This window comes from Lampetra fluviatilis, chromosome 56 (genome assembly GCF_964198595.1).
Source record: "Lampetra fluviatilis chromosome 56, kcLamFluv1.1, whole genome shotgun sequence".
Classification (NCBI taxonomy): domain Eukaryota; kingdom Metazoa; phylum Chordata; class Hyperoartia; order Petromyzontiformes; family Petromyzontidae; genus Lampetra; species Lampetra fluviatilis.
Window position 1 is genome coordinate 4,561,310 of NC_136330.1, and position 27,601 is coordinate 4,588,910.

The 27,601-nt window shown below is 50.0% G+C and overlaps 1 protein-coding gene across 6 annotated transcripts in view; it reads left to right on the forward strand.

Moving 5' to 3' along the window:
* LOC144950104 (disks large homolog 2-like) overlaps positions 1–27,601 on the forward strand; it is a 422,604-nt gene that overhangs the window by 389,664 nt on the left and 5,339 nt on the right. For 3 of the 6 annotated variants that reach the window (XM_078880161.1, XM_078880160.1, XM_078880156.1), the window contains 6 exons: positions 548–650; positions 7,619–7,663; positions 13,002–13,052; positions 20,028–20,129; positions 21,428–21,597; positions 25,013–25,125. In XM_078880161.1, the coding sequence (XP_078736287.1) occupies positions 548–650; positions 7,619–7,663; positions 13,002–13,052; positions 20,028–20,129; positions 21,428–21,597; positions 25,013–25,125 (584 nt within the window). Of the gene's footprint in view, positions 1–547; positions 651–4,509; positions 4,556–7,618; positions 7,664–13,001; positions 13,053–20,027; positions 20,130–21,427; positions 21,598–25,012; positions 25,126–27,601 lie in introns of all 6 variants that reach the window. The other 3 variants (XM_078880158.1, XM_078880157.1, XM_078880159.1) reach the window with 3 other exon arrangements.

Sequence of the window (27,601 nt, forward strand, 5' to 3'; positions counted from 1 at the left end):
TTTCATTAGCAAGACCCGCGGGGGCCATTGGCGGGCCCCCGGTGGCCTTTAGCGAGGCTCCCCCCCCCCCCCGCCATTCATCATCATCGTGCTGGTCACAAACCCGCAATGGTGTTTCAAATGGTGTGGTGGGCCCTCGCACACACTGATGATGTGTTATCGGCGAAATTGGCGCCCCCCCCCCCCCCTTTCCTCTGAAAATGAGTGACGAACACTGGGATAGAGCAACGTCCAGCAGAGGCCTTCCTACCGGTAGAGGCTTGAGCAAGCAATTGCAGGGCTACACAATTGCACGCTGTATTAAAGCAGTTATTATTATTATTATCATGAATACGATTTCCCCCAATTAAATAAAGCAGGCAGTTGTCCTGCTCGCAGCTTACACAGGGCTTGTTTGTGGAGCATGTTAAGATATCCCTGTTTCATCCTCCCTCCCCCCTTTCCCCTCTCCCCCAACCCCCGACCCATCTCCCCGCTTTGCCCGATATCCCCTCCTCCTCCCTCCCCTCCCTCCCCCTCCTCCTCCCTTGTCCCCCTCCCTGTCCAGCACTCGTTCAATGACAAACGTAAAAAGAGCTTCATCTTTTCGCGAAAATTCCCCTTCCACAAGACGAAGGCGCCAAGCGATCAGGAAACTGTAGAGACGGAACGTAAGTAACGCCCGAGTCCGGCGGGCGGGCGGGCGCGTTGGCGCGACGGAGGGCTGCGTGTCCGTGCTGCCCACCGTCCGGTCGGTTCTTTACGGTCAAGAGGCTTCTCTCGACTGTTTTCCCCCACCCCCCCAAAAAAATATTATCATTAATTATTTAAAAGCCGACAAGGAAGGAAAAATAAGAATGGCGCACGCACGGATCCTGTAACGCTTTACAAAAGGCGGCTTTTTGATCCACCCCCGCCCGCCCCCCGGGTAGCGTTTCGCCGGTAACGGTGGGTGTCCAGTTGGCGCAGGGAGCAGCAACGTCCGTGAGGGCCGGCGACGAGACCACGGGCCTCCGATAGTGGCTCTGACTGCGGGGGGCGGGGGGGGGGGGTGCGAGAGGGGGTGCCACGTTCGGTAGGGCCTGGGGGAGGTGGACGCCAAGGGTGAATCTTTTTAAGCAGCGCTGGGTTTTTTTTATACAAACAAAGTATCGTTCGTGCAGGACCATCTTTACGAGAGTTATGAGTATTATTGTTTAGTTAACGCGACCCTCGCCTCTTCCCGTTGTTTTCGAGAGGCGCAGACGGACTAGAGCTGACACAATTGGAGCCGTCAATGTTCGCGGCGTACAGCGCTAAGCGGGAAACAAACGTGCCGAAATAGCTTGTCCTTCATCCTTTGAAAGCTCTTGAACAAAAAGCCATAGCCGTTTTTTTTTAATCCTTGTTCAAGAGTTGCTGCGATATTGGCGGCTATGGTGTTGTGAGCCCCTGTACAAAAATGGACAACGACAAAAAAACCTCTTAATATGTTCACTCCGACCGGCTCTCTTTTGGTTCGTAACTCGGAAATCGTTATGAATGGGATGAGCCGGTCCCGCGATGCGCGAGACACAACGAGAGACTGAGAGAGAAGGGGGTTGGTGCAAGGATCGCTGGCGTAACGATCGCTTGTGCATATTACGACGTCCCCTTCGCCAGCGGAGCGAGACACGGAGGCTTTTTTTGAGGACGGTGGTTTATCACCGTATATGGCCATCACGGTACAAAGAGGTGGGGGGGGGATGGGGGGTTGTGTAAGCAACGCACGCCCCAACCACGATCCCTCACGGCCCACGTGGTGTGGGGGGATGAGCCCCCCCCCCCCACATCCAGCAGCGGAGTGACAAAATGGAAAGCGGCCCAGAAGAGATGTGGAGCAAATTCGTCTTTTTCGGGCCAACATTTGTCCGCCGATGGCCCACGTGGATCATAGAAGTCAAATTGGGTCATGCGATCCAAGTCACGGGTTGGAATTCCGCGTAGCGACTATCCGCCCTTCTGACGAGACCTTTCTAAGAGAGTCTTGAGACTCGGCAAGACCTTTCATGGGCAAACAAACGAGACGTCAACGATAAGAATAGACAGTTGGGATCGCAGCGGTGTCTAGCAGTGCCAAATGATCCCTCTCCCGCTGTGTATATACCCGCAGCAGTCGCCGTTATCCACTTAACACGCAAACGTCAAAACACGCGCAAACATAACCACCCTAAACCGGATCGACAGTGTTCTCCACCGTGACCGAGTTTGGCGAAGGTTTGGCGGCCTCGGAATTCACGGTAATTCGCGAGCGGCGAAACGTTTGCCAAACTGAGTTGGTTACACATGGTGCGAAAGAAGTTACCGTATGTGTACTTACCAGGTAGAGGCCCACCGACCTATAAGATCTATTTCGGAGGCGACCTGGCCACACACGTGATAGCTCATCGCTAGAGGCTGATACCGTCGTCACGCGTGGTAATTCATAATTTAGAGCAGCGACCAAACAATCTAAAAGCACGTTTATGAATGTGTGGAGGAGGTCAAAACCGGAGGAACCCGGAGAAAAATCCACGCGGCCACTACGGGGGGAGAGAGAGAGAGAGAGCACGCTGACTCCAAATATATAAATATACAAACGGGCATGTTCGGGGTCCGGGATGGAACCCACGAATTCCTGTGTCAGAAATTTCGTTGGAAAAAATTGCTGAACAATCGGCGAGCTCGACACGACCCCCGACGCGTTTTGGGGGTCGTCGTTTACCGCGGGTTGTTGGGCAGGACGTCCGACGTTTCACTCCGCACGCCTGAAGCGTCTTCAAGATAGAGAATGATAAAAAAAAAACTTTGGCATAAATAATTGCAGGAGGTGTAAATGTTCAAACACTAAATAGGCACCTATTACTATTACAAGGCATCTATTGTGCATTAACCACACAGTCTTCATAATGTATGCATTGCCCTTGAAACTGATTGGCCCACACCAGAGACCGCCTGCTTTATGGCCTAGTCTCACCAGTGCTTGACCAAGTGCCACCAAAAGGCAAACAGTACAAGGACAATGCACGCACACAAAGCATGAATAGCTCTGGTTAAGCAGTTATATCTCTGGCAAAAGAGTCCCATAGGTATAACTGGGTTAAGTTTTTTTGTTCAGCTTTCGAGCGAACGTCAGGGGCGTTAGTGCATTAGCTGTGCGTGCGTGCGCGTCTCTCCGTCGGTCTGTCGGCGTGCTGCTCGACGTGACGTCACGACGGCTTGCTGCCAACGCCTGGAAGCGAAAATGTGAGCAATCGTGCCGAAAAAAACACGCGCGGGTACAACCAGGAAACACGTCCCGGGAGAGCTTGACCGGGAAGCGTGCTTCCGTGTCGGAAGCAAACTCTGCCAGGAGCGCAAAATACGCTCTTGTCGGCACCACCCGTTGAATCTTGCTTCGTTCCAATGGGTACGTGGCGACCGCCGGAGAAGACGCGAACTCTTGTCTGGCTTAGTTTGGGAACGTCATTAACGCGGCAAAAAAAAGAAAAAATGCTGGCTATAAGATATTGTCACGAGGCACTGGGTCAAACTGCGCTCCCAGCCCCCCTTTCCTCCACTCGTGGATAGTTTACATATTTAGTAATTTTGTTTCGCCAATTAGATTTAGGTTTAGATACGTAGAATGAAAGCAAGAAAAGTCGATTTTTTTTTGAGCAGCGAGCGACCGACCCAATCGGCCGTTGGGCTCGATATTCCACGTGCGTCCAGCGACGGTGAACAGATGTGATGCACGGCGCAGTTCTTGGTTAGGATGACGGTCGCAGAGGGGCGCGCGAGGTGATACGGCCCGGCGAGTCTCGGCGCGAGCCTCTGTGCGGCAGAGCGAAGGGAGAACCGGTCGGAAACGCGAAAAAGTATAATAAAAACAACAATAAATATTGTTGTATTGTTTACAAAAAAATGTAGGATGTTATGAAAACGATAACAACGTAGGCCCATAACAACGACGCTTTAGGTGACAGAAAAACCGGACGGGGGACAACCTCGGGGGGGGGGGGGGGCGCAAGAGGTGGTAAGGGAAGGTGGTGGAAGTGGGGGGGGAGGCGGGGGTGCATTCAACTTACGGAGAAGTAGTCCCAGGCCCGCAAAACAACACAACAGCAACAACAACAATTATTAACACGACGACGAAACGAGCGGCAAAACGCGTCGTCGTCCGCGTATCGAATCTTCACCGTTGCGTCGTCGCCTTTTTTCTTTTGCCTTCCGATTGATGTAGATTTAAAAATAAATGTATTTTAAAAAAACAAACCCCCAAAGGAGCCTTGACCGTAAACTTCCGGCCGACGTTGGGCAGTCTCCGATTGCGTGAATCGACTGACCTTTCCTCCCATGTGGTGTTTTGTTTTTTATTTCTCTTTTTGGTTTTATTTTTTTTTCCCCTTTTTTTTGTTACCTCCTTTGCAATTTTTTGTGCTTTTTGTTTTTGTTTGCTGTGCGTCATTTTATTTCTGTGGCTTGTCGTCGTTATCGTTTCAATTTCCGTTGCGACATTGGTGCCCGCTATCTGGACCGCCGCCCCTTGTATAGGAGCTGACGGGCTTCAGCGATGAAGATTATGGAATGAAAACGCTGAGTAAGTGTTTGAAGACGAGGCAAAGGGAGAGACGGAGGATATTAAAACGCCGGGGACAGCAGCAGCAGAATCAAAAAAAAAAAACATGTTTTAAAATCGCTTCTGCCCCCCACATCCGTTTGCAACGACCGGCAAAAAATAAAAAGTGTACGTGCGCATTCAGTGTTAACGGCAAACCGTTTTGCGAGCTAGACGTCTGGCTCCGAGCCGCGGTTGCAAGTTCGTTGTGCGTATAACCAAAACCAGGTGAGGTCCCCCCCCGAGACACGAGGATCAGAATTATAAGCAGTTTATTCAAAATTGGAGGAATCCGACGAGCTGCAAAGCTCTTTTTCCACAGATGTCCAGTAGACATCGGGGTAATAATAATGATTATTTACATTTGTAAAGGCGCAATTCATCCAAGCGTCCCAACGCGCCCGTTGTATGGAAAGCAGGGAAATGAGACCAGAGAGACGGCGTCAACGACCAAAAACTACGGGGGGGAATGGCCATTTTTAAAGGGGTGAGTTTTCGGGGCGAGATTTAAATAGCTCTAAAGATCCTCATGTGTCTTATTGTCGGAGGCCAACGCATTCCACTGCCTTGGAGCTGCACTGAGTCTCATTTACCAGCGTGACCTCTTGGGCAAAAGTCTGCCAGTAGTGGGACGGGGGGGGGGGGCGGTGGGGAGGGGGGTGCCATGATCTTCAATGCATCATCCCAGTTGAGTAAGTTGCGAGTCATTTTCAAATTCGGACTCTTGACACCCACGGCACGCAGTGGCCCCACCACTCCCGGGGAATGGCATCGGGCTGTGGGGGGGGGGCGCGGTGAATTTTAACGTCAGCTGTGGAGCAGACAGCTCGTAGGAGTAGTAACAGTATCATTGCTACTGCTACGGTTAACACACGCCACAGTGACTTAACCAGGGCGGCCCGCTGGATTCGAACCGCGAACCCTCCGCAGCGATTGGTTGAAATTTCCGCCGACCGCTGCGCCGCGTCGCAGCGACTGCCACCGAACGTACGCAGTTGGCGTAGCGCAGCCTGCTTGCCCGTGTGGGCCCGGTTTGCGAGGAGTCGAACCCCCTATTCCCGCTCCGTTGACGGCGGTTCTTCTCGCGATTCCGAACGCAGAGCGCCGCTTTGACCTCGCCGGCGCGCGGCAGTTGAAACGAGGAGGCAAGTTTCTTGAATCTCTCCCACACCTCTCGGCCCGCTCGGCCCGGCTAAAATGGATACGCCACGTTAAAGGTGTTTACGATAGGCAGGTCCGCATGCGGGGGTGGGGGTCAAGTGTGTGGGGGTTACTCCCGCATCCTTCCGAGACACGTGGCCAGTGTGGAAGAGTAGGCCAACGTTCGAGGCAATTGTGCAGGGCCGCCGCTTCACCTCTGCCTTCATTACTACGGCGACAATTTGCGATCCACTTTTCTCAGAGGTGTGCGGGGCCCTCTTAAATTATTACGCTTGCAAAGCGTCCCATTACATTTTTCTGCCGTCACTTCGCTCTCCCCGCCCCTCCCCCCCGTCCATTACCGCCTGACGCTTGTTGACGGAACAATTTGTGCGCGGGGATAAATGTTTTCCGTCTAAACGGGGGTTGTTCTGACCGAGGGGGGGGGGGGGGCAGCATTTGGGTCGCGTTGTCGAAAAAAATCGGCACGTGGCGCACATTTTGTTTTGGGTAGTTGTAATTTTCATTTTATTCTGGAGTAAACGACCATCACCGAACCGATTTTTTAAAAAATGCCAACTTTCTCCGCCGGCTTTTTGCCGCCAGATGGTCGTGTCGCTGCGGTGGCGGCGGCGGCGGTGGCATTGGTGGTTTTTATGGTCAGCTTTGCCTTGTGACCCGCCGAGTCAGCCGCACCATCCTGGTTCAATCCCCGGTCTTGCATAATATGGAAGTTATTTCTACGAGTTTGCGTCCTGCGTGGGGCGCTTCAATGCCTCTACGCCACCTTTCGTAGGGCGCTTTGCGTGGCCCTTAGCCGTAGCGCGATTTCACGGCTCACGGTTCGAAAACTAGCGGCCTCCCCGGTTATTCCCGCGGTGCGTGTTAGCCGTGACGACGCTGGACTACGGCGCCGGACGTTGAGGGTCACGTGAGAGTGGGCTGTGGCGTTGCCAATGCGTCACGGTTCATATTTTACTCGGGTTTGAAAAACGACACGGCAAGCTACTCAATCGGGATCACGTGTGTGCACCCACAGCAGCGATCATCGCCCCCTACTGCGAAAAACTTGGCAGGAACCGTCTGAAAAAAAAAGTCTTGAGACTCGGCAGAGGTTTTTCTACAGTAAAATAATCCTCACGATAATATTCTTGGTTCTTTCGGTAAAGTCACGTAGAAGGGAAATAATAGAATACTTTTATTATAATTAAATAAAAAATTCCATATTTTATTATTTCCCTTCTACGTGACTTTACCGAAAGAAGCAAGAATATTATTGTGAGGATTATTTTACTGGAGAAAAATAAAAAAAAATATTTCATTATAATAAAATAAAATATTTAATTGTTTTATTATTTCTCTTCTACGTGACTTTACCGAAAGAACCAAGAATATGAATCCCTGCAGTCACGAAAGCTTTAAATGGAAACGTAACAATAATGATAATAATCACCTAATTCTATTTCAATACTTGGCTGCATTCAAACCCAAGGGTGGGGGACCCTCAGTCGGACAGCTGCCCCTACGCGGCAGAAGGTGATAACGCGGGGAAAAACGTTGCCTGCACCGTTGGAAGGAGTTAGCGATGTACGCGCAGTGCGGGATGAAAGCAGCCCTTGCTGTGGAAATGTTTAAAAACGCAGTCGATGAGTAGTTTTGTGTAATTCCTAATTGATCGTAGGGGGGAAGGGAGGCGGTGAAAGGGGGACGGAAATGTAATGAAATGGGTCCTTTGCTTTCACGTCCTCAACGCTCAGAGACGGGGATGAAGCAATTTTCCATCTCGGTAATTGTTGTCGTCGTTTATTATGTTTTTTCGATGTGTTTTTCGGCCATCACGTTTGCGTCCTCCATTTGTTGGTCACCGTTGTGTACACATCCGTCTCCTGCGCTTTCATTTCACAGAGCTGGTTCCACCTGTTCCTCCCAGCGGTAATGAAAACCATTTGAGTAAGTTTGATTTCTCATCTTGATTTCTGCTATTGTGATGTTGTTTGTTGTTGTTATTATTCATAATAGAGGTTTTTTTTGGGGGTTAGATCACGTAAATGCGTCTATGTCGTTAAAACCCGCCACCACCCGACACAGCCAACTAGTAAGGGTTGTCACGTGAACAGAACGTGGCCAATTCGTCACTAGTACAGCACTAGTGTATAGTGTAGTGTATAGTGTAGTGTATAGTAGTGTATAGTGTAGTGTATAGTGTAGTGTATAGTATAGTATAGTGTATAGTATAGTAGTGTAGTGTATAGTATAGTAGTGTAGTGTATAGTAGTGTATAGTGTAGTGTATAGTGTAATATACTAGTACAGCACGCCTGTGCCTTGGAGAGCCAAGCCACAACATTTACAATCTGAGTACGACGTTTCGCCAGTAATTGGGTGCAATCGTGAACAACAGCCATATCAGACACCAGTATATCGAATCGGCATAATCATTGGGTTCACTGCAGCTTAGAGACTCGGTCCCATCAAGGCGTGTGGCGAGGCTCGGGGTTGTTCCATTGTGTGTGCTCGGCATTTGAAGGCCTGAGGACTAGAATCGGTGATTTTTGCCTGCAATGTGTTTAATCGGGGAGGCAGTTCCATATCCCGCAGAGTAGCTTCTGTCCAGGGAGCATGTTGGCAAACAGGCTTCCAGTTGGCATTTTTTGTTGTTAAGTCAGGAATTAATTAAATGTAGTAAACAAGAAAAAATACAATGAAGCGTGACCAATGATTTAGTGTTTTTTTTTAAGTGTCAAAAAAAAAAGTTTCACCAAATTATAACGCAGCCGTTGTCCATTGCAGAACTCTTTTAAACTGTTTTGACAAAATCGATGGATGTTTGTGCATTTGTTGTTTGTGAGCGTGACAAAAGTGCATTGTTTGTTGTTCATTGTTTTTGTTACAAAATATCAATAAACGTTGAGAGACTTGCCCGGTCATTATTTTAGCCCCTCTTAAAATTAACCCGCCCCCCTCCCTGTTGTTTTAAAAGTATTTTTTTTTTATTTCTCTTCAAGGGCACAGCCACATTAAAAAAATACACAATTTTAATTCCTGGGCTAACTCCCAGGCAATAAAATTGTTAGTTAATAAATAAATACAACTTTACGACTTAAAGGATCATTACATGTGACACCCGTTCGTGTTTTCATATCCACGATTGTCTTACAGCGGTTATCGGTTTTTCTTTCCTGCATCGTCATATTTGCTTTCGAACACAGACTTCTTCGAAAACATTGTGCTCACAATAAATGCCGGTGCCGGGTGGATTAATCCATCGCGGAATCGTGGATATGGTGGCGGCTTACGAGGAGGAAACAGAGATAGAGGCCTTCATCCAGCAGTAGATTGGCCAAGGCTGCTGACGACGATGACGACGATGACGACGATGACGACGATGATGATGATGATGACGACGATGACGACGATGATGACGACGATGATGACGATGATGATGACGACGATGATGATGACGATGATGACGACGACGATGATGACGATGACGACGATGACGATGATGACGATGATGATGATGATGACGACGACGATGACGACGACGATGATGACGACGATGACGACGACGATGACGACGATGATGAACAAATGTAGAACATGGGGGGGGGGGACTATTTTTCACGACGGCTTTAGATTTCGCGACGTACACTTACTGAATAAAGCTCTCGTTTTTTTACGATGCGCTTTGGTGTGGAGCCTTGCTGCAAAGCAACTAAACTGGCCTCATCAGGGAAAAAAAACAACATTCTTTTCATGCTCGCTGAAGAATCGCTTCTCGCGCATTTCGGCCGCTGGAAAGGGTAAACACGAGCAGCACTCGAAGCATCGTGTGGGTTTATTTGGGTTTCCCGTTTAATCTTTGGGGGATTCTGGTGTCTGTCGGCAACCGTTAAGAATGTGGGGAGCGGTTAGCGCAAAGCCCGGCGACCCGTGTTCGATTCCCTCTCACGACCAACCACAGTGGCGTATATTTCAACAGGTCCTGGGCTTCCCCTAGGTCGACTCGGCCTCAAATGAGTACCTGGTGCAGTGTGTAAAACATCGCCACTGTGGAGACAAAGGCGGTTGGGCGTGGTGCTGGTCAACTACTCCCTCGTGGGCCGTGCCGGCCTTCATAGGTGCTCGCTAACAGCACTTGTCCCAACAATCTGTTAAGGCTAAATGATCCTTATAAAATGGCCGAGGCAATTAAATATTTTATTTCTGGGACAGGGGTGTACTTAACCCTGCGACTGGGGTACCAATCAATCCGAAATCAGTGCTACTTCGCGATGTCGAAACGCCAAACATTAGCATTAAAAATCCGCTATCGAAAAATTCAACTTTGAATAGCGCATCGTGTACAGCTCGTCGAGATGAGTCGATTGACGCATCGTCGACCATCAACAGACTAAGAATGACTGCATCACAGATGTCAGAGGTGTACCGCCATAAGGTTGATATGGGGGATCTTTGCCTTTTGCCTATTAAGATTTTACAACAGGGAGGACATGTAATCCGTTGCATAAATCCCTGTGAGGGAAATGTCCTGTTACCTCACACTAATTTACATTACAAACTAAGGGAAGATATAACTCTTTAAAGATATTTAACGTAACTGATTGGCTAATTTTACAACAACATAAATCATTTCTGGGTCTATTCCGATATAAAAACAAAAGTAATTGTTTAAATGGGAAAATGTTTCTCGATAAAAAAAAATCAAGCATTTTTACAAAATCGTATACCGTGCGCTGAAATAAAGGAATGTTGATTTAATCGGGCGCTTATTAACCTCGATGGGCAATCTGGAAAGGCAGAGCAAGCTTATTTCGGTGCTAAAATTGTTGAGATTTTCAGCCAGGGCACTTAGACCCAATCTCAGGCAATATTATGAGTGAGCAACCCCCCCCAAAACAAAAAAACACACACCAGAGATTTATTTAATGGGCCAGCATTTGGCTGCAGCGGTCCATCCAATCTCATCCCTGTCTCGTCATTTTCCCCGCTGTCCTTCGGAGATCATTTCATTTTATTATATTTTTTTCATCGATTTCTATTTAGGTTTTTTTTTCTTCCTCTCCCTATAATTGTTTTATTTTTTTGCGAGGTAAATCGTTACCTTCCATAGACGACGGGCGGGCTATATTTATTTTTTTGCTGCTATTACGTTACTTTTCGATTGCTTCTGGCCTGCGATGCCCTCGTCCGGAGGGAAAAAAAAAAGATAAATAAAGAAATAAACGCGGCCTCCTGAAATCTCATCCCCCCCCGCCTCCTCCGGGTGATCATCGCTGACTCCGTTGTAGTGCCCTTGGAGGGGTGCTGGGGGGGCGGTGAGAAGGTTCCCTTTGTAACCGCCCCTCCACACCACCCCAACCAAGCCTTTCAAATCACCTGCTGAGGATAGTGCCGTCAGCCAGCGGCGATGGGGCGCGCACGCGCATGAGTAAATTTGTGAGAAATCGCGGAGGCTTTGGATCGCTCGCGAAAGAAAGAGAGACCGAGAGAAGCGAGGCTTAGTGCCACGGTGCGATTCCAAGTTGGTTTGTTTTCTCTCTTGGGTTAAGCGGTGGCAGTGGGAGACAAGAAGGTTGCTTGACCTATCCGTGGTGGCGCTTGCTTCTCCTGTTGGGGGGGGGGGGGGCTAGTAACCGCTGTGGTGTTACGGTGAGCACAAGCACACCGCTCTGATCTCCCGGCGAGGCCGTTTTAAATGAAGGCGGAAGTTTCTCAAGTCCCTGCCTGACCCCCACTGCCTCTGTCCACCTGCTGGTACGAGCCGAGTTGTCCTTGCCTGGCAGAATAAAAATAGTTTAGTTTAGTACTGTCTAGTTGGGGGGGGGGGGAGGGTGCACTGCAGAGGTCGCAAACGGGTTTTGATTCCTTACCCGTACCCGGCCGCACCAGGGTCGCAAACAGGTACCCGTACCCGGCCGTACCCTACCCGTACCCGGCCGGGGACGGGTATCGGGTACCTGATTGCGACCTCTGGAATGAAGCCATGTTGCAGGCGCGGGTGGGTTGATTCTAGGAACTTGAATTGTGAGAAGAGACAAGACGTTGGGAAATGAGTGACAAACGGTGACTCACCAGTGACTCACGGTCTATCCGTACCCGTACCCGGGTACGGGTACCCGGGTACGGGTAGCCGGGTATCGGGTAGGGTACGGGTATCGGGTACCCGGGTACGGGTGGCCGGGTATCGGGTACCCGGTTGCGACCTCTGGTGCACTGCCACTGCCGTCCATCGGAAATCAGAATCCTTATTTATCCTGGAGAAATCCAATGAGATGTGATTCTCTTTTTCACAGATGTCCAGTAATCATCTCATGTGCCCACGCTCGCGAGCCCGCCCCCCCCCTCCCACCGCCCGGGCCAATTTGCTATTGTGTTTATTTATTTTTTGTCTCGGGAATAATTACTTGCATTAATTTGTGTGGACGTTAAGAAGAGAGGCGGCGGGTCGTGGGGGGCGCGAACGCTCGCAACGTGAAATCACGAGCCGTGCAGAAAACAAACAAAAAACACGCGAGGTGTGGGCGTTCGGCCCTTTTAAGCGTGAGAAAAGGCGCTAGTAAGTCGGTGGCGCGTGGCTTTGTACGCGCGCGCACGTTTGCCCCCTTTGCAACCGATCAAAAAAGCGTAGCGAACGATTTGGCTGAAAGCCGCGCTTGGTCCGCGTTGTTGCGGCAAACAATTGTTCGCATAGCTGTAAACCCACACGGTTTATACCCCGTATTCTTGTACAGGGAAACTGAGATTTCAGGTCCATACGGCGTACAGCCGTTTCAATTCGGGCCAATTTTATAGTGTAGTGTATCGTAGTATAGTCGGATACCTGCCAACCCATACGGTTTACCTGTATTGTTGTGGAGGGAAATTGAGTTTTCAAGTCCATACGGCGTGCAGCCGTTTCAATATGGGCAAAGAAAATGTCTATTTGTTTGTGTGTCTCTCCTTGTGATGGGACTTTGTCAGATGAACGTTGAGATGTATAAGGGGCACGGGGTGACCGATAAGGTCTCAATTGGTCTGTGATAAGGTCAGGTGTTGACAGGTAATGTGTTCGCGATTACTTAGTCCGTCGGCCGCAGCAGGGGAGAAACGTACCAAAAAAAAATAATCCAGGCAATGTTACGGCGATTGCAGTTGAGCGTATCCGCTTGAGCTCGGCATTCGTGGCGCGTTTGCCCTTCGCTGTGTGTAAACATTGCGCGCGTGTGTGCGCGCGTCGTCGTACGCCCGTTTGTCTTTTTGCTTACATCTTTGTGTTTTTCTTCCCCCCCCCACCCTCCTTCCCACAGGGAGCCCCGAAGAAAATATTCTGTCGTACGAACCCGTGATACAACAAGAAGGTACGGCGCGCTACTTTGGCTGTGATGTTAAGTCGTCCGTCTGTCCGCGCCCCTCTGACCGTCTGCGAAGAGATGAAACGCTGGACGCGTGCGATATTTGAAACGCGATCGATTTTCTTCCAAGGCGTGTGCTGCCACTCCTCCGTGCCTTTGTCAATGTCCGTGCTTCTGATCCGTACATACGTACGTATTTATGGTGAACTACTTTCGCACCGTAATGTAGCCAAGCGTGCTAATCGGAGATGCGGGGGGGGGGGAAGGACACCTAGCTAAACACCAAAAGCAGTTCTAAAGAAATTGGTTTTAAATCTAGATTTAAAAGTGTTAATACTTGAGCACCACCAGTTGTGTGTTGGAGAGCAAATCCACAACATTTATGGAATATTACAGAATATTTATTTATACTGCAGGAGGAATCTGATGAGCTACAAAGTTCTATTTCACAGATGTCCAGTCAGGGCGGGTCAGAGAGTTACAAGAACAAAAAATGCAAAAACACGTCAGGAGTCCAAAGTAGGCGAAACAAACAAATCACAAAAAAATAAACTATTAGAATTTTACCGGATAAAGCCCACTGAGCGAGATTAGCTTCTTGTTCAGAAGCGTCCTGGCAATCACGAGCGATAGCTCAACGAAGTGGATTACGACAACGAGCATCCGTCGGTGCCGGGGCGGGGGGGTGGTGGGCGATCGCCATGAATGAATGAAAGGAAGAGGTCGCTCCGACCGCTGATAAAAAAAAAAAATCAAGTTGGTCCCGTGAGCGGGACGCGTCGTGGCCAGAAGGGACGACGGCGGGCAGCGGCCGAGACTAACGACGCCAGCGGCATCCAAACAGCAGGGACGTCGTCCTCCGTGGCGATGGGGGCGGCGATATCGGCGCCTTTGTCGCGCGGGAACTGTGGCGCCGTGACCAGAGGTCGTAAACGGGTTTTGATTCTTTACCCGTACCCGGCCGCACCAGGGTCGCAAACGGGTACCCGTACCCGGCCGTACCCTACTCGTACCTGGCCGGGTACGGGTAGGGTACGGGTATCGGGTACCCGATTGCGACCTCTGGGATGAAGCCATGTTGCAGGTGCGGGTGGGTTGATTCTAGGAACTTGAATTGTGAGAAGAGACAAGACGTTGGGAAATGAGTGACAAACGGTGACTCACCAGTGACTCACGGTCTACCCGTACCCGTACCCGGCCGCACCAGGGTCGCAAACGGGTACCCGTACCCGGCCGGGTACGGGTAGCCGGGTATCGGGTAGGGTACGGGTATCGGGTGCCCGGTTGCGACCTCTGCGCCGTGACCGTGAGAGATGCCGACGGCTCCTCGGGAGGGGGGTGGGTGGGGTGGTGGGGGTCTTCATCCAGCAGTGGATAAGGGGGGCGGAAGGGGGGGGGTCTACGTCTCCTTCCCCCTCTCCCTGCCACCGTCGAGACGAAAGGAATCGATCGTTTGCTTGGGATTTGTTTTTTTTTTCGAATCATAATCTTTACTTACGCTGGAGGAATCCGATGAGCCTGCTATAAGCCCATTTTTCACAGATGTCCACTAGATTTTGTATGGCATCCCAAAAGTCGTGACGGTTCGTTAACGATTTCCCGGGGAGAGGAGGGGAGGGTGGTGGGGGGCGTCATTAGGGGGTGAATCGTTCCTCTCCTGCAATTGATTAAACGATCGTTTGTACGTTTGGAACGTGTCCTTCACCCGTGGCCTTGCGAGCTGTCCGCCCTCCTTACGGCGCGGGTGTTGGACAACGCACGTGAACAAAGCGCGGGCGCACGCTTTGGGAATATCGCTGCACGGGATAGAGGGGAGCTGGAGGAGGAGGGGGGGGAAGGAAGAGGGGGGAGGGGGAGAGGTCTTGAAATGGTGAAAATATCACATCCACAACCATTTTTTGGTTTTAACATGTAGCAGGCTTTCGCGACCAATATTTTCCATAATAGAGGGGGGGGTTGGATTGCGCGAATATGAGTCGACATTTATATTTGCGCCATCTAACTCAAGAAAAAAATTACTTATCATGGACAACTTTCTATTTCACATCCACAACAGTTTTTTGGTTTAACACCTGTAGGCTTTCGTGACCTATATCCAGCGTTTTTTTCTTTTTGGGGTTCGATCGCACAAATATAAAAGCGTCGACACTTGTTTGTTTACGCGATCTAACCCAAAGAGAGAGAGATAGAGAGAAAAAGGAACCTCTTGTGGAGAGCTCTGTATCTTGTTGTTTTATTGTCTCTGTTGTAACTCAGCACGAACCGTGACCACGCAGTGAGAGGAGGTGGGGTGGTGATGTGGTGCAGAAACTCCGCGGACAAACGCCAAGGGGTCATTGGCCCCCCCTGGGTTTAAGGAAGGGGGGGGAGGGGATTTGATATTGGGCTCACCGCCACATCTAAAATCATGATATTTATTTATACCGGAGGTATCCGAGAGCTCTAAGGCTCTTTTTCACAGGATGTCCAGTCTGGGCGAATAAGAACGTTGCAACAACAAACAGCACAAAAACACGATCGTGATATAAGGTACAAGGAAGGTGAACAAATCACCCAAATTCAAACAAATTAAACTAATTCATAATCAACGTTTTTGGGTTTAGATCGCGTTATTTATAAATGTGTCATAACCCTCCACCACCCGACACGGCCAATCAGTAAAAAAGTGTCACGTTGACAAAAGACAAATAGTTCACTGCTTCAGCCCACCGGTGTGTTGAAGCGTGAAACCACAACATTGGAGGGTTACGACACATTTACAAATAACGCGATCTAAACCCAAAAACGTTGATTATGAATAATATTGGTCGCGAAAGCCTACGTGTTAAACAAATTAAACTTAACCATCCCCGTCCTACAAGGCAAAGCCCACTGAGGTATTATTTATTTTTCAGAAACGACCTGGCCACAAATGATAGCTCAACAAAGTTGCCCGCCACTCGAACATTTATTGCAGCGAAATAATCAAAACGGTCTCGACGCGTGTTTTCTAAATGTGGACGGAAAAACCGGAGTGCCCGGAGGAAAAAATCCACGCGACCACGGGGAGAGAGACACCGCAAACTGCAAGGTGGGGACTTGTGAGCGGAATTGTGAGAGGTTTTATGGGGAGGGAAGGATTCGTAGGATACAAGGGGATGGGGAGGGGGAGGCGGGAGAGGGGGGGCACATCCAGAATTCTTAATATTTCTCATCTTCAAGCCTCACCGGCCCAAGCAATAAACTCTATCTTGGGTTTGTTGTGCCCCGAAGGTTTCGAGCACACGAGACGGGTTTGAAGGTGTCATGAGTTTGAACTGACGAAAAACCACGCTTGGCGCTTGGCAGCGCACGCTCACTCCGCATGCTGCGGGTGCCGCCAGCCATTGGCGAGTCGAGCAAAGGCTTGGGTGGGGGGGCCCAAGTAGCCGAAGGGACTACTCGGGTTCATGAAAACGAATAGCGGCGTGTCGAACGCGAGGTAAAATTCAAATTTCGATGAACATAGCAAGGCATAACACTGGTCAAAAAAAAAAAACATTTTCTTCTGGCCTGGACTTTTGCAGCTGTTTTAGACTAATTTCAGGGTGCTGATTCCAAATCTGATGTCAGATTTGCTATATCACATCTCATTTATGCTATCGGCATACCCCATTTTCATTTATTTTACCCGTAATTAACTGTCACTTATGATTGCAAGTTGTTGCGAGTCAATGACTGCTTTAGTGTTAATTTATGGTGCTTTATTTTTAGGATAGTGTGTTTATAATATCATTTTATGTAGATATCCACATTTATTTAATATTTTTCTTCTGTAGTTTTTATTGAAAATGCAATATTTGATATCTCCTGATGTGATCGACAAAAACTGATGCCAGATTTGGAATCAGCACCCCAAAATTACCTTAAACCCGTTGGAATACCTTATGCCAGAAAAAGTGAGTTGACCAGTGTTATTGACAATGCCAAAGCGAATGAAACGCTCATCAGCTCCGTCGTGTCTACATCTGCCGCCTCGCATCTCACCGATTCTAAGTCGCCCCAATCTGTCGCATCGCTCTTCCGGCATCGTCAACGGCCACCGGTCTAATCCACTGCTTTTGCAGAGGGGTCAAATACTTGTTTTCCTCATTAAAATGAAAATCAATTTATAATATTTTTGACATGCGTTTTTCTGGATTTTGTTGTTGTTATTCTGTCTCTTACTGTTCAAATAAACCTACCATTAAAATTATAGACTGATCATTTCTTTGTCAGTGGGCAAACGTACAAAATCAGCAGGGGATCAAATACTTTTTTCCCTCACTGTATATTCTTGGGTCTGTCGGTAAAGTCACAATAGATAGACCCTTGACCGAAAAAGACCCAAGAATATGATATCCTGCAGTCACGAAAGCTTTAAGTCGAGATTATGGGACCTGGCATGCCACGGTGGCAAGGCAAGATGTTAACTCCCTCGCCTGGTATGCAGGAGGTCGTGGGTTCGATACCGACCCTTGACGCCTGTTGTAAATTTGGAGTTTGCGTGTCTCTCTTTCCCCGTGGTCATGTGGATTTTTCTCCGGGTCCTCCGGTTTTTCCCTCCCCATTTAGAAATATGCATTTAGAACATTTGGCTGCTTTCAATGTCCACGTGATAAGCCACTTCGTTGAGCTTGTGGGCAAGTCGCTTCTGAAAAAAGAGCTACACAGCTCGGTGGGGGCCTTACCTGTTAAAGTAAAAAAAGTAAAAATGTTGACGCTTGGGTGCCAGTTGTAAAGCACTCCCATCCGTTTGCCACCCAAAAGAACATTGCTTTTTATTTGCCCATTACTCGGAATGTAGTGGTCAATGAAACGCAACATTTATTGGGACGCATGAATGAAATGAACGTTGACAGTTTCCGTCCCCCCACCCTGATGAATGTTCTCCGTTGCGGTTGCGGCAGGAACTTTATACGACCGCTTTAAAAGCATCGGGAGGTTGTTGCCAGATAGAAGGGTAAAAAACCAATTATCATATTTTTACTGGCAAATGAGGTTCCAATGGTGTAAATGCTTACCCCGAGCTCTCATACTTTGATGGTGCATTGTCTTTGAGTTGTGCGCCTTTTGGCGTCATCTGGTCCAACCCATGTGAGACTAGGCTCTAAGGAAAGCTGTCTCGGGTGTGGACCAATCAACTTCAAGGACAGTGCACACATTATCAGAGTTGTGTTTTTTGTTTGCATTATGACTGCAGGTATTGTGGTCTATGCAAACATGACTCCTTGTAAAAAGGTGTCAGTTTTGTTCCCAGATAGAAGGGTAAAAAACCAATTATCATCGGGAGGTTGTGAGATTATAAATCTCCCGTGTGGGCGGTTCGCGGGGGGTTTGCACCGTCTTTTCCGGTTGCCTCTTGCCGTGAAGCGCGATGCTCACAAGTGGAATTATTTCCCAACGTGGCGGATGGCCCTCCTGAAAACAAGTATCAACCGTCGGCAAGTCTCAGCTCGGTAAACGATCGGCATTGGTCTCTTGTTCTCCCATCTCGCCTCTTCACAGAGGGCACTGGGTCCATGGATTTCCCGCAGCAGCAGCAAAGGCAAGCTTGCCACTGTTCGCTATCAATCATTGTAATGATTGCAGCGGGAGTGGTTTGGCTCGGTGGTATAATACTCGTGCCTCCACAGCAAGAAACGCGAGCCCGGGTTCGATTCCTGCCCCCGTGTTCCGTGTAGTTTTCCTCCAGTTTCCTCTCAATAATAATAATAATTGATGACAAAAAAAACTGAATCTGGTATTGGTCTAACATCCCAATGCTGAAAAATGTACCTGCAAATAACCCCAATTAGATTACAAACAGCCCCGCCCCCCCCCCACTTTGAAACTTGGTAAGACCCTCCTTAAAAAAGAGTCTTGAGACTCAGTGAAGCCTTTCTGGGTAAACAATCGTAACAGCGATAATTATATTCTTGGTTCTTTCGGTAAAGTCACGTAGAAGGGAAATAATCAAATAACATTTATAATATAATATAAAAAATATTAAATATAGAAATATTTTGTTATTTATTTTATTATTTCCCTTCTACGTGACTTTACCGAAAGAACCAAGAATATGAATCCCTGCAGTCACGAAAGCTTTAAATCAAGATGTTACAGATATAATCGTCGTCGTCACACGCCTTCTGCTGCCGATGTCTCCCTGTCCTTGGGCTCGGCTCCATCATTCCACCTTTGTCTCAGTTGCCCTCTGCCCTCTGGTGTCTTCTACAACTGGCTTGCAAGCCAACCTTGTTGTCCAATCCAACCTTCAAGTTCTTCCTAACGAATTCGATTCTTATTCTCTCCTAACCGTGTTGCTCCCCAGCGTTGTGTTGTTTTTTCGTGAGCGTGTCGTATGTCGTTCGGATCGCCAACGGCGAATGAGCGCTGCTTGCCCCGCCGCTCGTTTGAGTAGGGTGGCACTCGGACTCCCTTGACCTTGGTTTAACCCTGACGCTCTGGCTGTGTGTGTGTGTCTCTGTGTGTCCGCGTGTATGTGTGTCTTATTTGGCACAGTTGGGGTGACAGTCATCTCAGTCGGTCAACCCATCCCACCTGGGTCTGTCCCGCGACCTCCTGCCCACGGACGTTCGACACTTCCACATGGCCTTAAAGTGCGCCTGGCCTGGCACAAGCGCCACTTATTAGGCGAACGGTGGTTATTGTTGTCATCTGTGTCTGGGGAGCGGTCGTGTCGCGGTTAGCGCGCTGCGCTACGAATGCGGCGACCCGAGTTCGATTCCCGCTCATGGCCAACATTACTGACGATTATCTGAACCGGTCCTGGACCTCCCCTAAGTACCTGGTGTGGTGTGTAAACATCGCCGCTAGAGAGACAAACGGTCTGGGCGTGCTGCTTGTCGACCCACCCCCTCTTGTGCTGTGTCGGCCTGGAAAGCGCGCTATATGAATCCGACATAGAATAGGACGGAGGTGCTACTCGCTTAACTGCACTTGCTGTACGGGGGGTCTTTGTCTTTGTGTCTGCTCGTCCAGTTCGCTACACCCGGCCGGTCATCATCCTGGGGCCGATGAAGGATCGGGTGAACGACGACCTCATCTCAGAGTTTCCGGACAAGTTCGGCTCCTGCGTGCCACGTAAGGAGTATCCCGGCTTACTTTCCCGCGAAAGTCAATGGGCCCCGTAAATAAATTCTGCCCGTCTCATCAGGAACCTCTCGGACGCGACGCAGGCTTGAGCCTGGCGAGTGCTCGGATGGGAGACGACGACCAGCGTACGTCGAAATACCAGGCTGCTTTCGTTAGGCTTCTGCGGAAGTACGCGGTGGGCAGCTAAAAGGGTCACTGGGGTTCGGGGGCGCAGAATTCTAACGAAAGATTTGACCTCAACGAAAGAACGTGGACAACGGCTCCCCTCGAAAACATTTCACGCGGCGGCAGCAGCAGCAGCAGCAGCACGTGAAACTACGTTGAGCCGTTTGGGAAAATTCGACGAACAGCCCACGCTTGGTGTCAAGAGGTCGCAAACGGGTTATGATTCCTTACCCGTACCCGGCCGCACCAGGGTCGCAAATGGGTACCCGTACCCGGCCGGGTACAGGTACCCGTTCCCTACCCGTACCCTACCCGAAATGAGTGACAAACGGTTACTCACGAGTGACTCACGGCCTACCCGTACCCGGCCGCACCAGGGTCACAAACGGTTACCCGTACCCGTTCCTGGCCGGGTACGGGTAGCCGGGTATCGGGTAGGGTACGGGTATCGGGTACCCGGTTGCGACCTCTGCTTGGTGTTCACGGATCAAATGCCTGCGTCAGACGTGGCCTCTCTGGACCATCGGAGATGCACGCGCACCTCCGCGATGAGGAGCGCGGCTGGCTACGTACGGCGCGAACGAAGTTCAACACGCGTACATGCATCACAGGGATATACACGACTCCTTTGCTCCTGACGCGGTTATCTGAGCTTGGCCGCCTGAATGTGACGCTGTTGTTGTTATTGTTGCTCTGCGTCAATGTACGTTACGTGCGTACGAAAGTGAGCAAGCGTCAAAAGAACATGGGATCCACTCGTAAAAGGTCCTCTTACATTACAACCCCCCCTTCCCCCCCCGGGCACGGTTGGGGCCTCTGAGCCCAGTGTCACTCGGACACTGTGTGAGATTCCCCCCCCCCATCACACACAGCTCGTAGCCTCTCCCGTGTGTCACTCCCCCGCCCCACTCACCTGTTTCTTGAAGACAACAACGAGCTCCGTAACTTTAGGACCACGCGCGCAGCGACTCGTAACGGCGGGACCGCGCCTTGGTCGTCGTTGGGAGCGCGTTGCGTGCTCCGGGTAGACGCGGGTGAAGAAAATCGTCGGTGGTGTGTCGAAACAAAAATAAAAATCGTGACTAATCGTGTTCCGCCGACCGTGTCGACCGCCACGACAGACACGACGCGGCCCAAGCGCGAGTACGAGATCGACGGTCGCGACTACCACTTCGTGTCGCGGGAGCAGATGGAGAGGGACATCCAGGAGCACAAGTTCATCGAGGCGGGGCAGTACAACGAGAACCTGTACGGCACCAGCGTGCTGTCCGTCCGCGAGGTGGCCGAGAAGGTAACACGCTGCTTTTTTCCGCGCCGGCCCCTTCCCCCCTGCTCCCGATCGTTTAAACAACTTTTTTTTTTTCAAACTTGACGTGAAGCTTTCGTGACTGCCAGGAAGGACTCTTTGGTTCTTTCGGTAGAGTCACGTAGAAAGAAAATACGTTAAATAATGGAGTACGACGTTTCGATTGCAACACAAGCAAACGTCATCAGGTAGAACTAAATTTGAGAGAGAGACAAAACACAGACACGGAGACACACAGATAGACACACAAGCAGAGAGAGACAATGCAGACACACACAGAGAGAGACACACAGAGACACACAGATAGACACACAAGCAGAGAAAGACAACACAGAGACACAGAGGGAGACACACAGAGAGAGACACACACAACATAGACACACAGACAGACACACAAGCAGAGAGAGACAACACAGACAGAGAGAAACACACAACAACACAACATAGACACACAGAGACCCACTGCCTCCCCCACCTCTCTCTGCCCACCCCCCGTCTCTTTCTATTTAAGGCCTCGACACAGAGGCATTGGGTCTCTGTGTGTCTATGTTGTGTGTCTCTCTCTGTGTGTCTCTGTGTGTGTCTCTCTCTGCTTGTATGTCTGTCTGTGTGTCTCCGTGTCTGTGTTTTGTCTCTCTCTCAAGTTTAGTTCTACCTGATGACGTTTGCTTGTGTTGCAATCGAAACGTCGTACTCCATTATTTAATTTATTTTCTTTCTACGTGACTTAACTTTTTTTTTGTCCGTAATTCCGCCCGTGACGGGGGAGGGGGGGGGTACGTCTTACAGGGGCAGCATATCACAAAAGCAGTGACATTTAATAAACATGACAAATACAGAACTAGAACGGTGCCATTTAAATCTGGTGAGCCATTCAAAAAAGAACCACGTTATGCTTGGCACTAGCGAAAAGGATCTGACACAATGTGGCATTTAACAAAAAAAATTTAATTGAAAAACACGGGCGTGAGTTACCGTTGCATTTCCTCCTCCTACTTTTAAATCAAGTCTTTTTTTGTTTTTAAAACCTGACATTCTCAAGAAAAGAGACGCACGTTCTCTCTGTCCCTGCTGCAACGGCTATCGGTTGCACTCGGGCATGCAGCCTCCCCCCCCCCCCCCCGAACCAAAGCAAAAGATTGTTTTTTTTCGTAACGTCTGGCAAGTCGGCAAATTAAACAAAAAACGACGTTTGCGTCAAAAGTGTTTGACGCGCGCGTGTGCCGCCCAACGGCCGCGTCTCCCGTTCGTAATTGTTCCGAGCTAAGAATTTCAGGACGGCGATGCGTGAAAGGTGGCGGCCGCGCATCACCGTGGATTTGTCGACAATTTCTCGTTGGGTTTGAAGGCGTCTGCGCGTCAGCACTGTTCGTCTGTCTATAACGGGGTGACGTACGCAAGTAAACGTACGCGTACGTCACCGGAACGGAATCGGAAGTCACAGAGGGCGTGTGGCACAGTTTGGACGCCAGCTAATTGTAGCGTGGAGGCGGTCGTGTCGCTACGGTTCTCTGCATTTGCAGCAGCGCGTCTTTAGAAACGGCAGCGCTGCCACTACGGCCTCTCTCTAAATGAAGTTACTGCTGAGCCGCTTGTGCGTTCCGAGATTGAGCGTTGAATGGGACGCCCAGACTTTCTCGGAACGGGGAAGGATTAATTAGCTTCGATAATTAACAGGTCGCTTCTGGAAAAGAAGCCAATAGCTCATTGGCCTTTAGCTGGTAAAATAAAATGAATAGCTTGGTTACATTTTGAGTGATTTGCGTACCTTTCCTATATACCGTGCACTCCTATCGTGTCTTCCTATCGTTTGCTGTTGTGGCTTTCTGACCCGCCGACACCCCCTTCACTGGACATCTCTGGGAAAAAAAAATAGCTTCATCGGATTCCACCTCCTGCATTAAGAAATAAAGACGCCCATCCTGATCAAAGCGCGACGATGCCGAGCTTGCCTTCGATGCCCGCGGGGGGGGGGGGGGGGGAAGTAACACGCTCGCTTGTTCGCTCGGCGGTTTGGCAGACGCGCGCTTCGGCCCGTCGCCTCCAACTTTTTTTTGTTGACGTCTCTTCCGAATATTTTGTTTAAGCCGACTTTAGGCAACGGCAACTGTTGGCGGGATGAGGCGGCGCGAGCGATTCGCCAATTATTTTTGGCTTGCGACAAGTATCCCCCGGGGGGGTGAATAGGCGGCCAAAACTAAATCCGCCCCCCCCACCAACACCGCGCGCCTTTTGGGAGGGGTTCACGCACACGCCGTGACATAACATTCGTATCATGGGGCCTTTTTAAATCCTTTATATTAAGTTCGCTTGCTTGCTTGCGCGCTTACGACCGTACAAATCTTTCGGTCGTTTTTTAACCCACTTCCCGTGATCCAATCGAGCTGACATTTTTCACACAGACTCGTTGTGCGTGACAATTTATTTTCGTGAAAAAATGTTTCCATAACTTTACACTTTTTAGGAATTTTTTTTTTATTTAATTACCAGTTGCTTAATGGTGGCAGGCAATCATCTGACCCATAGGTGGCAGCCATCTCAAGCCAGAGGACGAGAGGACTCTAGCCGCCACGCATATAAAGGATTTATAGTGAAAAACTTTGTTTTTACGGGTTAATTTTTTTTGTTGTTGTTGCCACTATCAAAGTATGAAAAATAATGATAGGTGTTTACCCCGTCTGGCAATACAACAATACGGGTGTTAAGATGTGTTCAGACACAAAATAGAAGCAACCTTTTGCAAGGAATCAAGTCTGCATTAACCACACACACACTGCTTGTGGTAAACATACAAACAAACATTCTCTGATGATGTATTCACTGAAAAAAAAGTATCCCACCATACAGCGGTGGTGAGACGAGGTCATAAAGAAGGCTGTTTCTGGTGTAGGTCAATCAGTTTCAAAAGACCAACGCATCATAGATTACACTGGTCAACACATTTTTTCTGGCATAAGGTATTCCAACGGTTTTAAGGTAAGATATAGGTCATCCATTCCTCATGCCACCGCCCTCTACCCACAATTCCTCACTTTTTATTTTCTGCACCGCGAGCGGGGGGCTAAAAACGGGGTCGAGTAGCGGCGATGCGGTGATCGTGATGACACGGTGATGCGGTGACCGCGACGACGCGGTGGTCGTGACGACGCGGTGGTCGTGACGACGCAGTGGTCGTGACGACGCGGTGGTCGTGACGACGCGGTCACCGCGGCAACGCCACGAATGCGACGCGACACGGAACCCCCTGACGTCGAGCCATCGACACGTCTTGGTTCCGTTCATCCGCGACCCGACCCAACGGGGCACACTGCTGCCCAGCGTACGGTTGACCGGTACTCACCACCCCCGCGCCCTCTCTCTCTTCCCCACCGTGTGTGCATCTGCCACTGCAAACTTGGAGAAGGGCAAGCACTGCATATTGGACGTTTCTGGAAATGCGATCAAGAGGCTCCAGATTGCGCAGCTTTACCCCATCGCCATCTTCATCAAGCCCAAGTCCCTGGAGTCCATCCTGTGAGTAGAAGCCCCTGTTACGTGTGCACGCAACCAGCCTCGCGTCTGTTCGCACATCCCGCGCGGTGATGATAACCAGGGCGGCCCGCCGGATTCGAACCGCGAACCTCGGCGCCCCCGCTGTGAGCCCCCGTGGCCTACCGCCGCCACTGAACTTTGTTGGGTGGGTGACTCGCCCACGTTGTGTGTTGCGATGATCGTGGGGAGCGGTGGCGCAGCGGTTAGCGCGCTGCTGCGCTACGAACCCAGACGGCGACCCGAGTTTTGATTGCCGCCCACGGCCGCCGCCGACAGCGGCGACGATTTATCCAAACCAGTTCCTGCGCATCCGCGAGCTCGTAAACATCGCCACTGGGGAGACAAAGGTGGCCAGGCGTGGTGCTGGCCACCCACCCCCCCACCCCCCCCTCGTGTGCCATAAGCGGCTTTTAATAGGTGCTCGTTAACAGCACAGACCAAGTCTTCGTTGAACAACAAACTTCTGGTCTCAATGAGTGCTTTATGATAAGTGTGTAAAAAAACAAAAAAACTTTTGTCTCTCCACTGCTAGATGAAGGCCTCCCCAGCCCGGTGCAGTGGGAAAGGGGATGTGGAAACTGGTCTGGATATCACGTGCCAGTGATGTTAATGCCCACAGAGCTGTGTTGCTCTTTTTCAGAAGTGACCTGGCAACAAATGTGGCTTTTCACGTGGAAATGTAGACTCCAAAACGCATGTTGATTCTCAATGTGGAGGGAAAAACCGGGAGGGACCCGCCATGTATCCAGGAGGATACCTGGATACCAGGCGCCCGGTATCAAGAAGGTACCAGGCGAGGCAGTTAACATCTCCACAGGGAGAGGGAGAGAGAAAGACACGCAAACTCCAAATATACAGCAGGCGTAAGGAACGGGATCGAACCCACGACCTCCTGTGTACCAAGCGAGGCGGTTAACATCTCGCCAGCGTGGCGCCCCAACTCTGGTCACTGGAGTGTTCGCAGCGCGGCACGCTAACCGCGGCACCGCTACTCCCCCATCGCAAATAACCTCCGCCACCACCCGTGTGGAGAGATTGCCCCCGGCGCTCATCGTCTGCGCCCGCTACGTGGATGATTAACGATTTAATTTGCATTTATTTTCACCCGCAATTTAACGCGTTGATTGCGTTGGGGAGCGCATTAACACGCGCTAATTGCGCTGAAGAGGAACTGGCCAAACATCCACGACTTGGAAAATAAGTCGTGGATGGAGCCTTGTGCTGAATGAAAGAAGGCCTCCACACACACCGTCTCGGGCGTGAGTTATCGTTTGAGCGTACTTCCCCAACATTTGTATTCTTAATTACAGTGACTCTCCTCTACTTACGAAGGAGTTAGGTTCCAGTGGCCTTTTCGTAAGTCGATTTGTTTTCGTCCAAGTCCAACTTTACTCCTGTCGATTGCAAACACGTTGTACGGCATGTACATTAAACACGGGGAATGGCCTGAAAGTTGTATCATCTCCGGCAGATGTAGTTGCCACCGCCGCCACCTGTTGCGCGGCGGTTGAACTTGTGGATCTTGCTCTGAACAGGCAACTGGACATACGAACAGGTTTGTTCGTATCTCTGAAAGTTCCAAGGTCGAATGTTCGTAAGTAGAGGAGTCCCTGTAAACGCATTATTGTTGATATTGTCATCAATCTAAACATGCCGCTCCACCTTGCGGCTGCACGTTTGTGTTAAACAAATAATCTATAGCGAACTAGAGCAAGGCAAAGGAGAACAGTGCCACATTGTATAATTATTGACTTAGTCGATTTACTTATAGCTCTTTTATAAATCCGCGTGACACTGGCTTTAGTTCCACGCCCTCCCGGCCAACGCCTTCTTAACGATGGGGGTTGTTGTTTGCTCGCACTTACTCGAACTGGCTCGTGTGGGAAGTTGCCGAAGACCGCTCAGGAAGGGGGGTTCAGACATCGGCGGCGTCAATGATGTAAGCCGTAGGCCTCGGGATCAACGTCCCCCCCACCCAACGCCCCGTCATCCGCTTGCCGTATTAATCTACGGCCTTTTTGTCAATCCACTGCTGGATGACTTGCCTCCCCCCCCGCGGTCGTGTCAGTCGTGGGAGGGGTGGGGCTTTGTTGTTTTGCCGTCAAGCGACCAACCTGCAACGTCGGGAGCCGGCACTTGCATTGAGATGTTGAGCGGAAGGTGGCGGCAGCAGGCGGCCATCTTCCGTTGTCTGTCGGTTGCGGAGTCCGCTGCGAAATGCGTCGTCGATCTTTACCGGTCTTCGGAGCAACGTCACGACCGGAATTGTCGTTGTTTGCTTGCTCTAACATAATCACAATTTAATTTGAAAAATTATATATAAATAACATTATCATCCAAAATATACTTTTTTGGGTTAGAACGCGGGAATATTAAAGTGCCGCTAAACCCGCCACCATCACCAGACACAGCCAACTAGTAAGGTTTGTCACGTAAACAAAACATACCGATTCGGAAC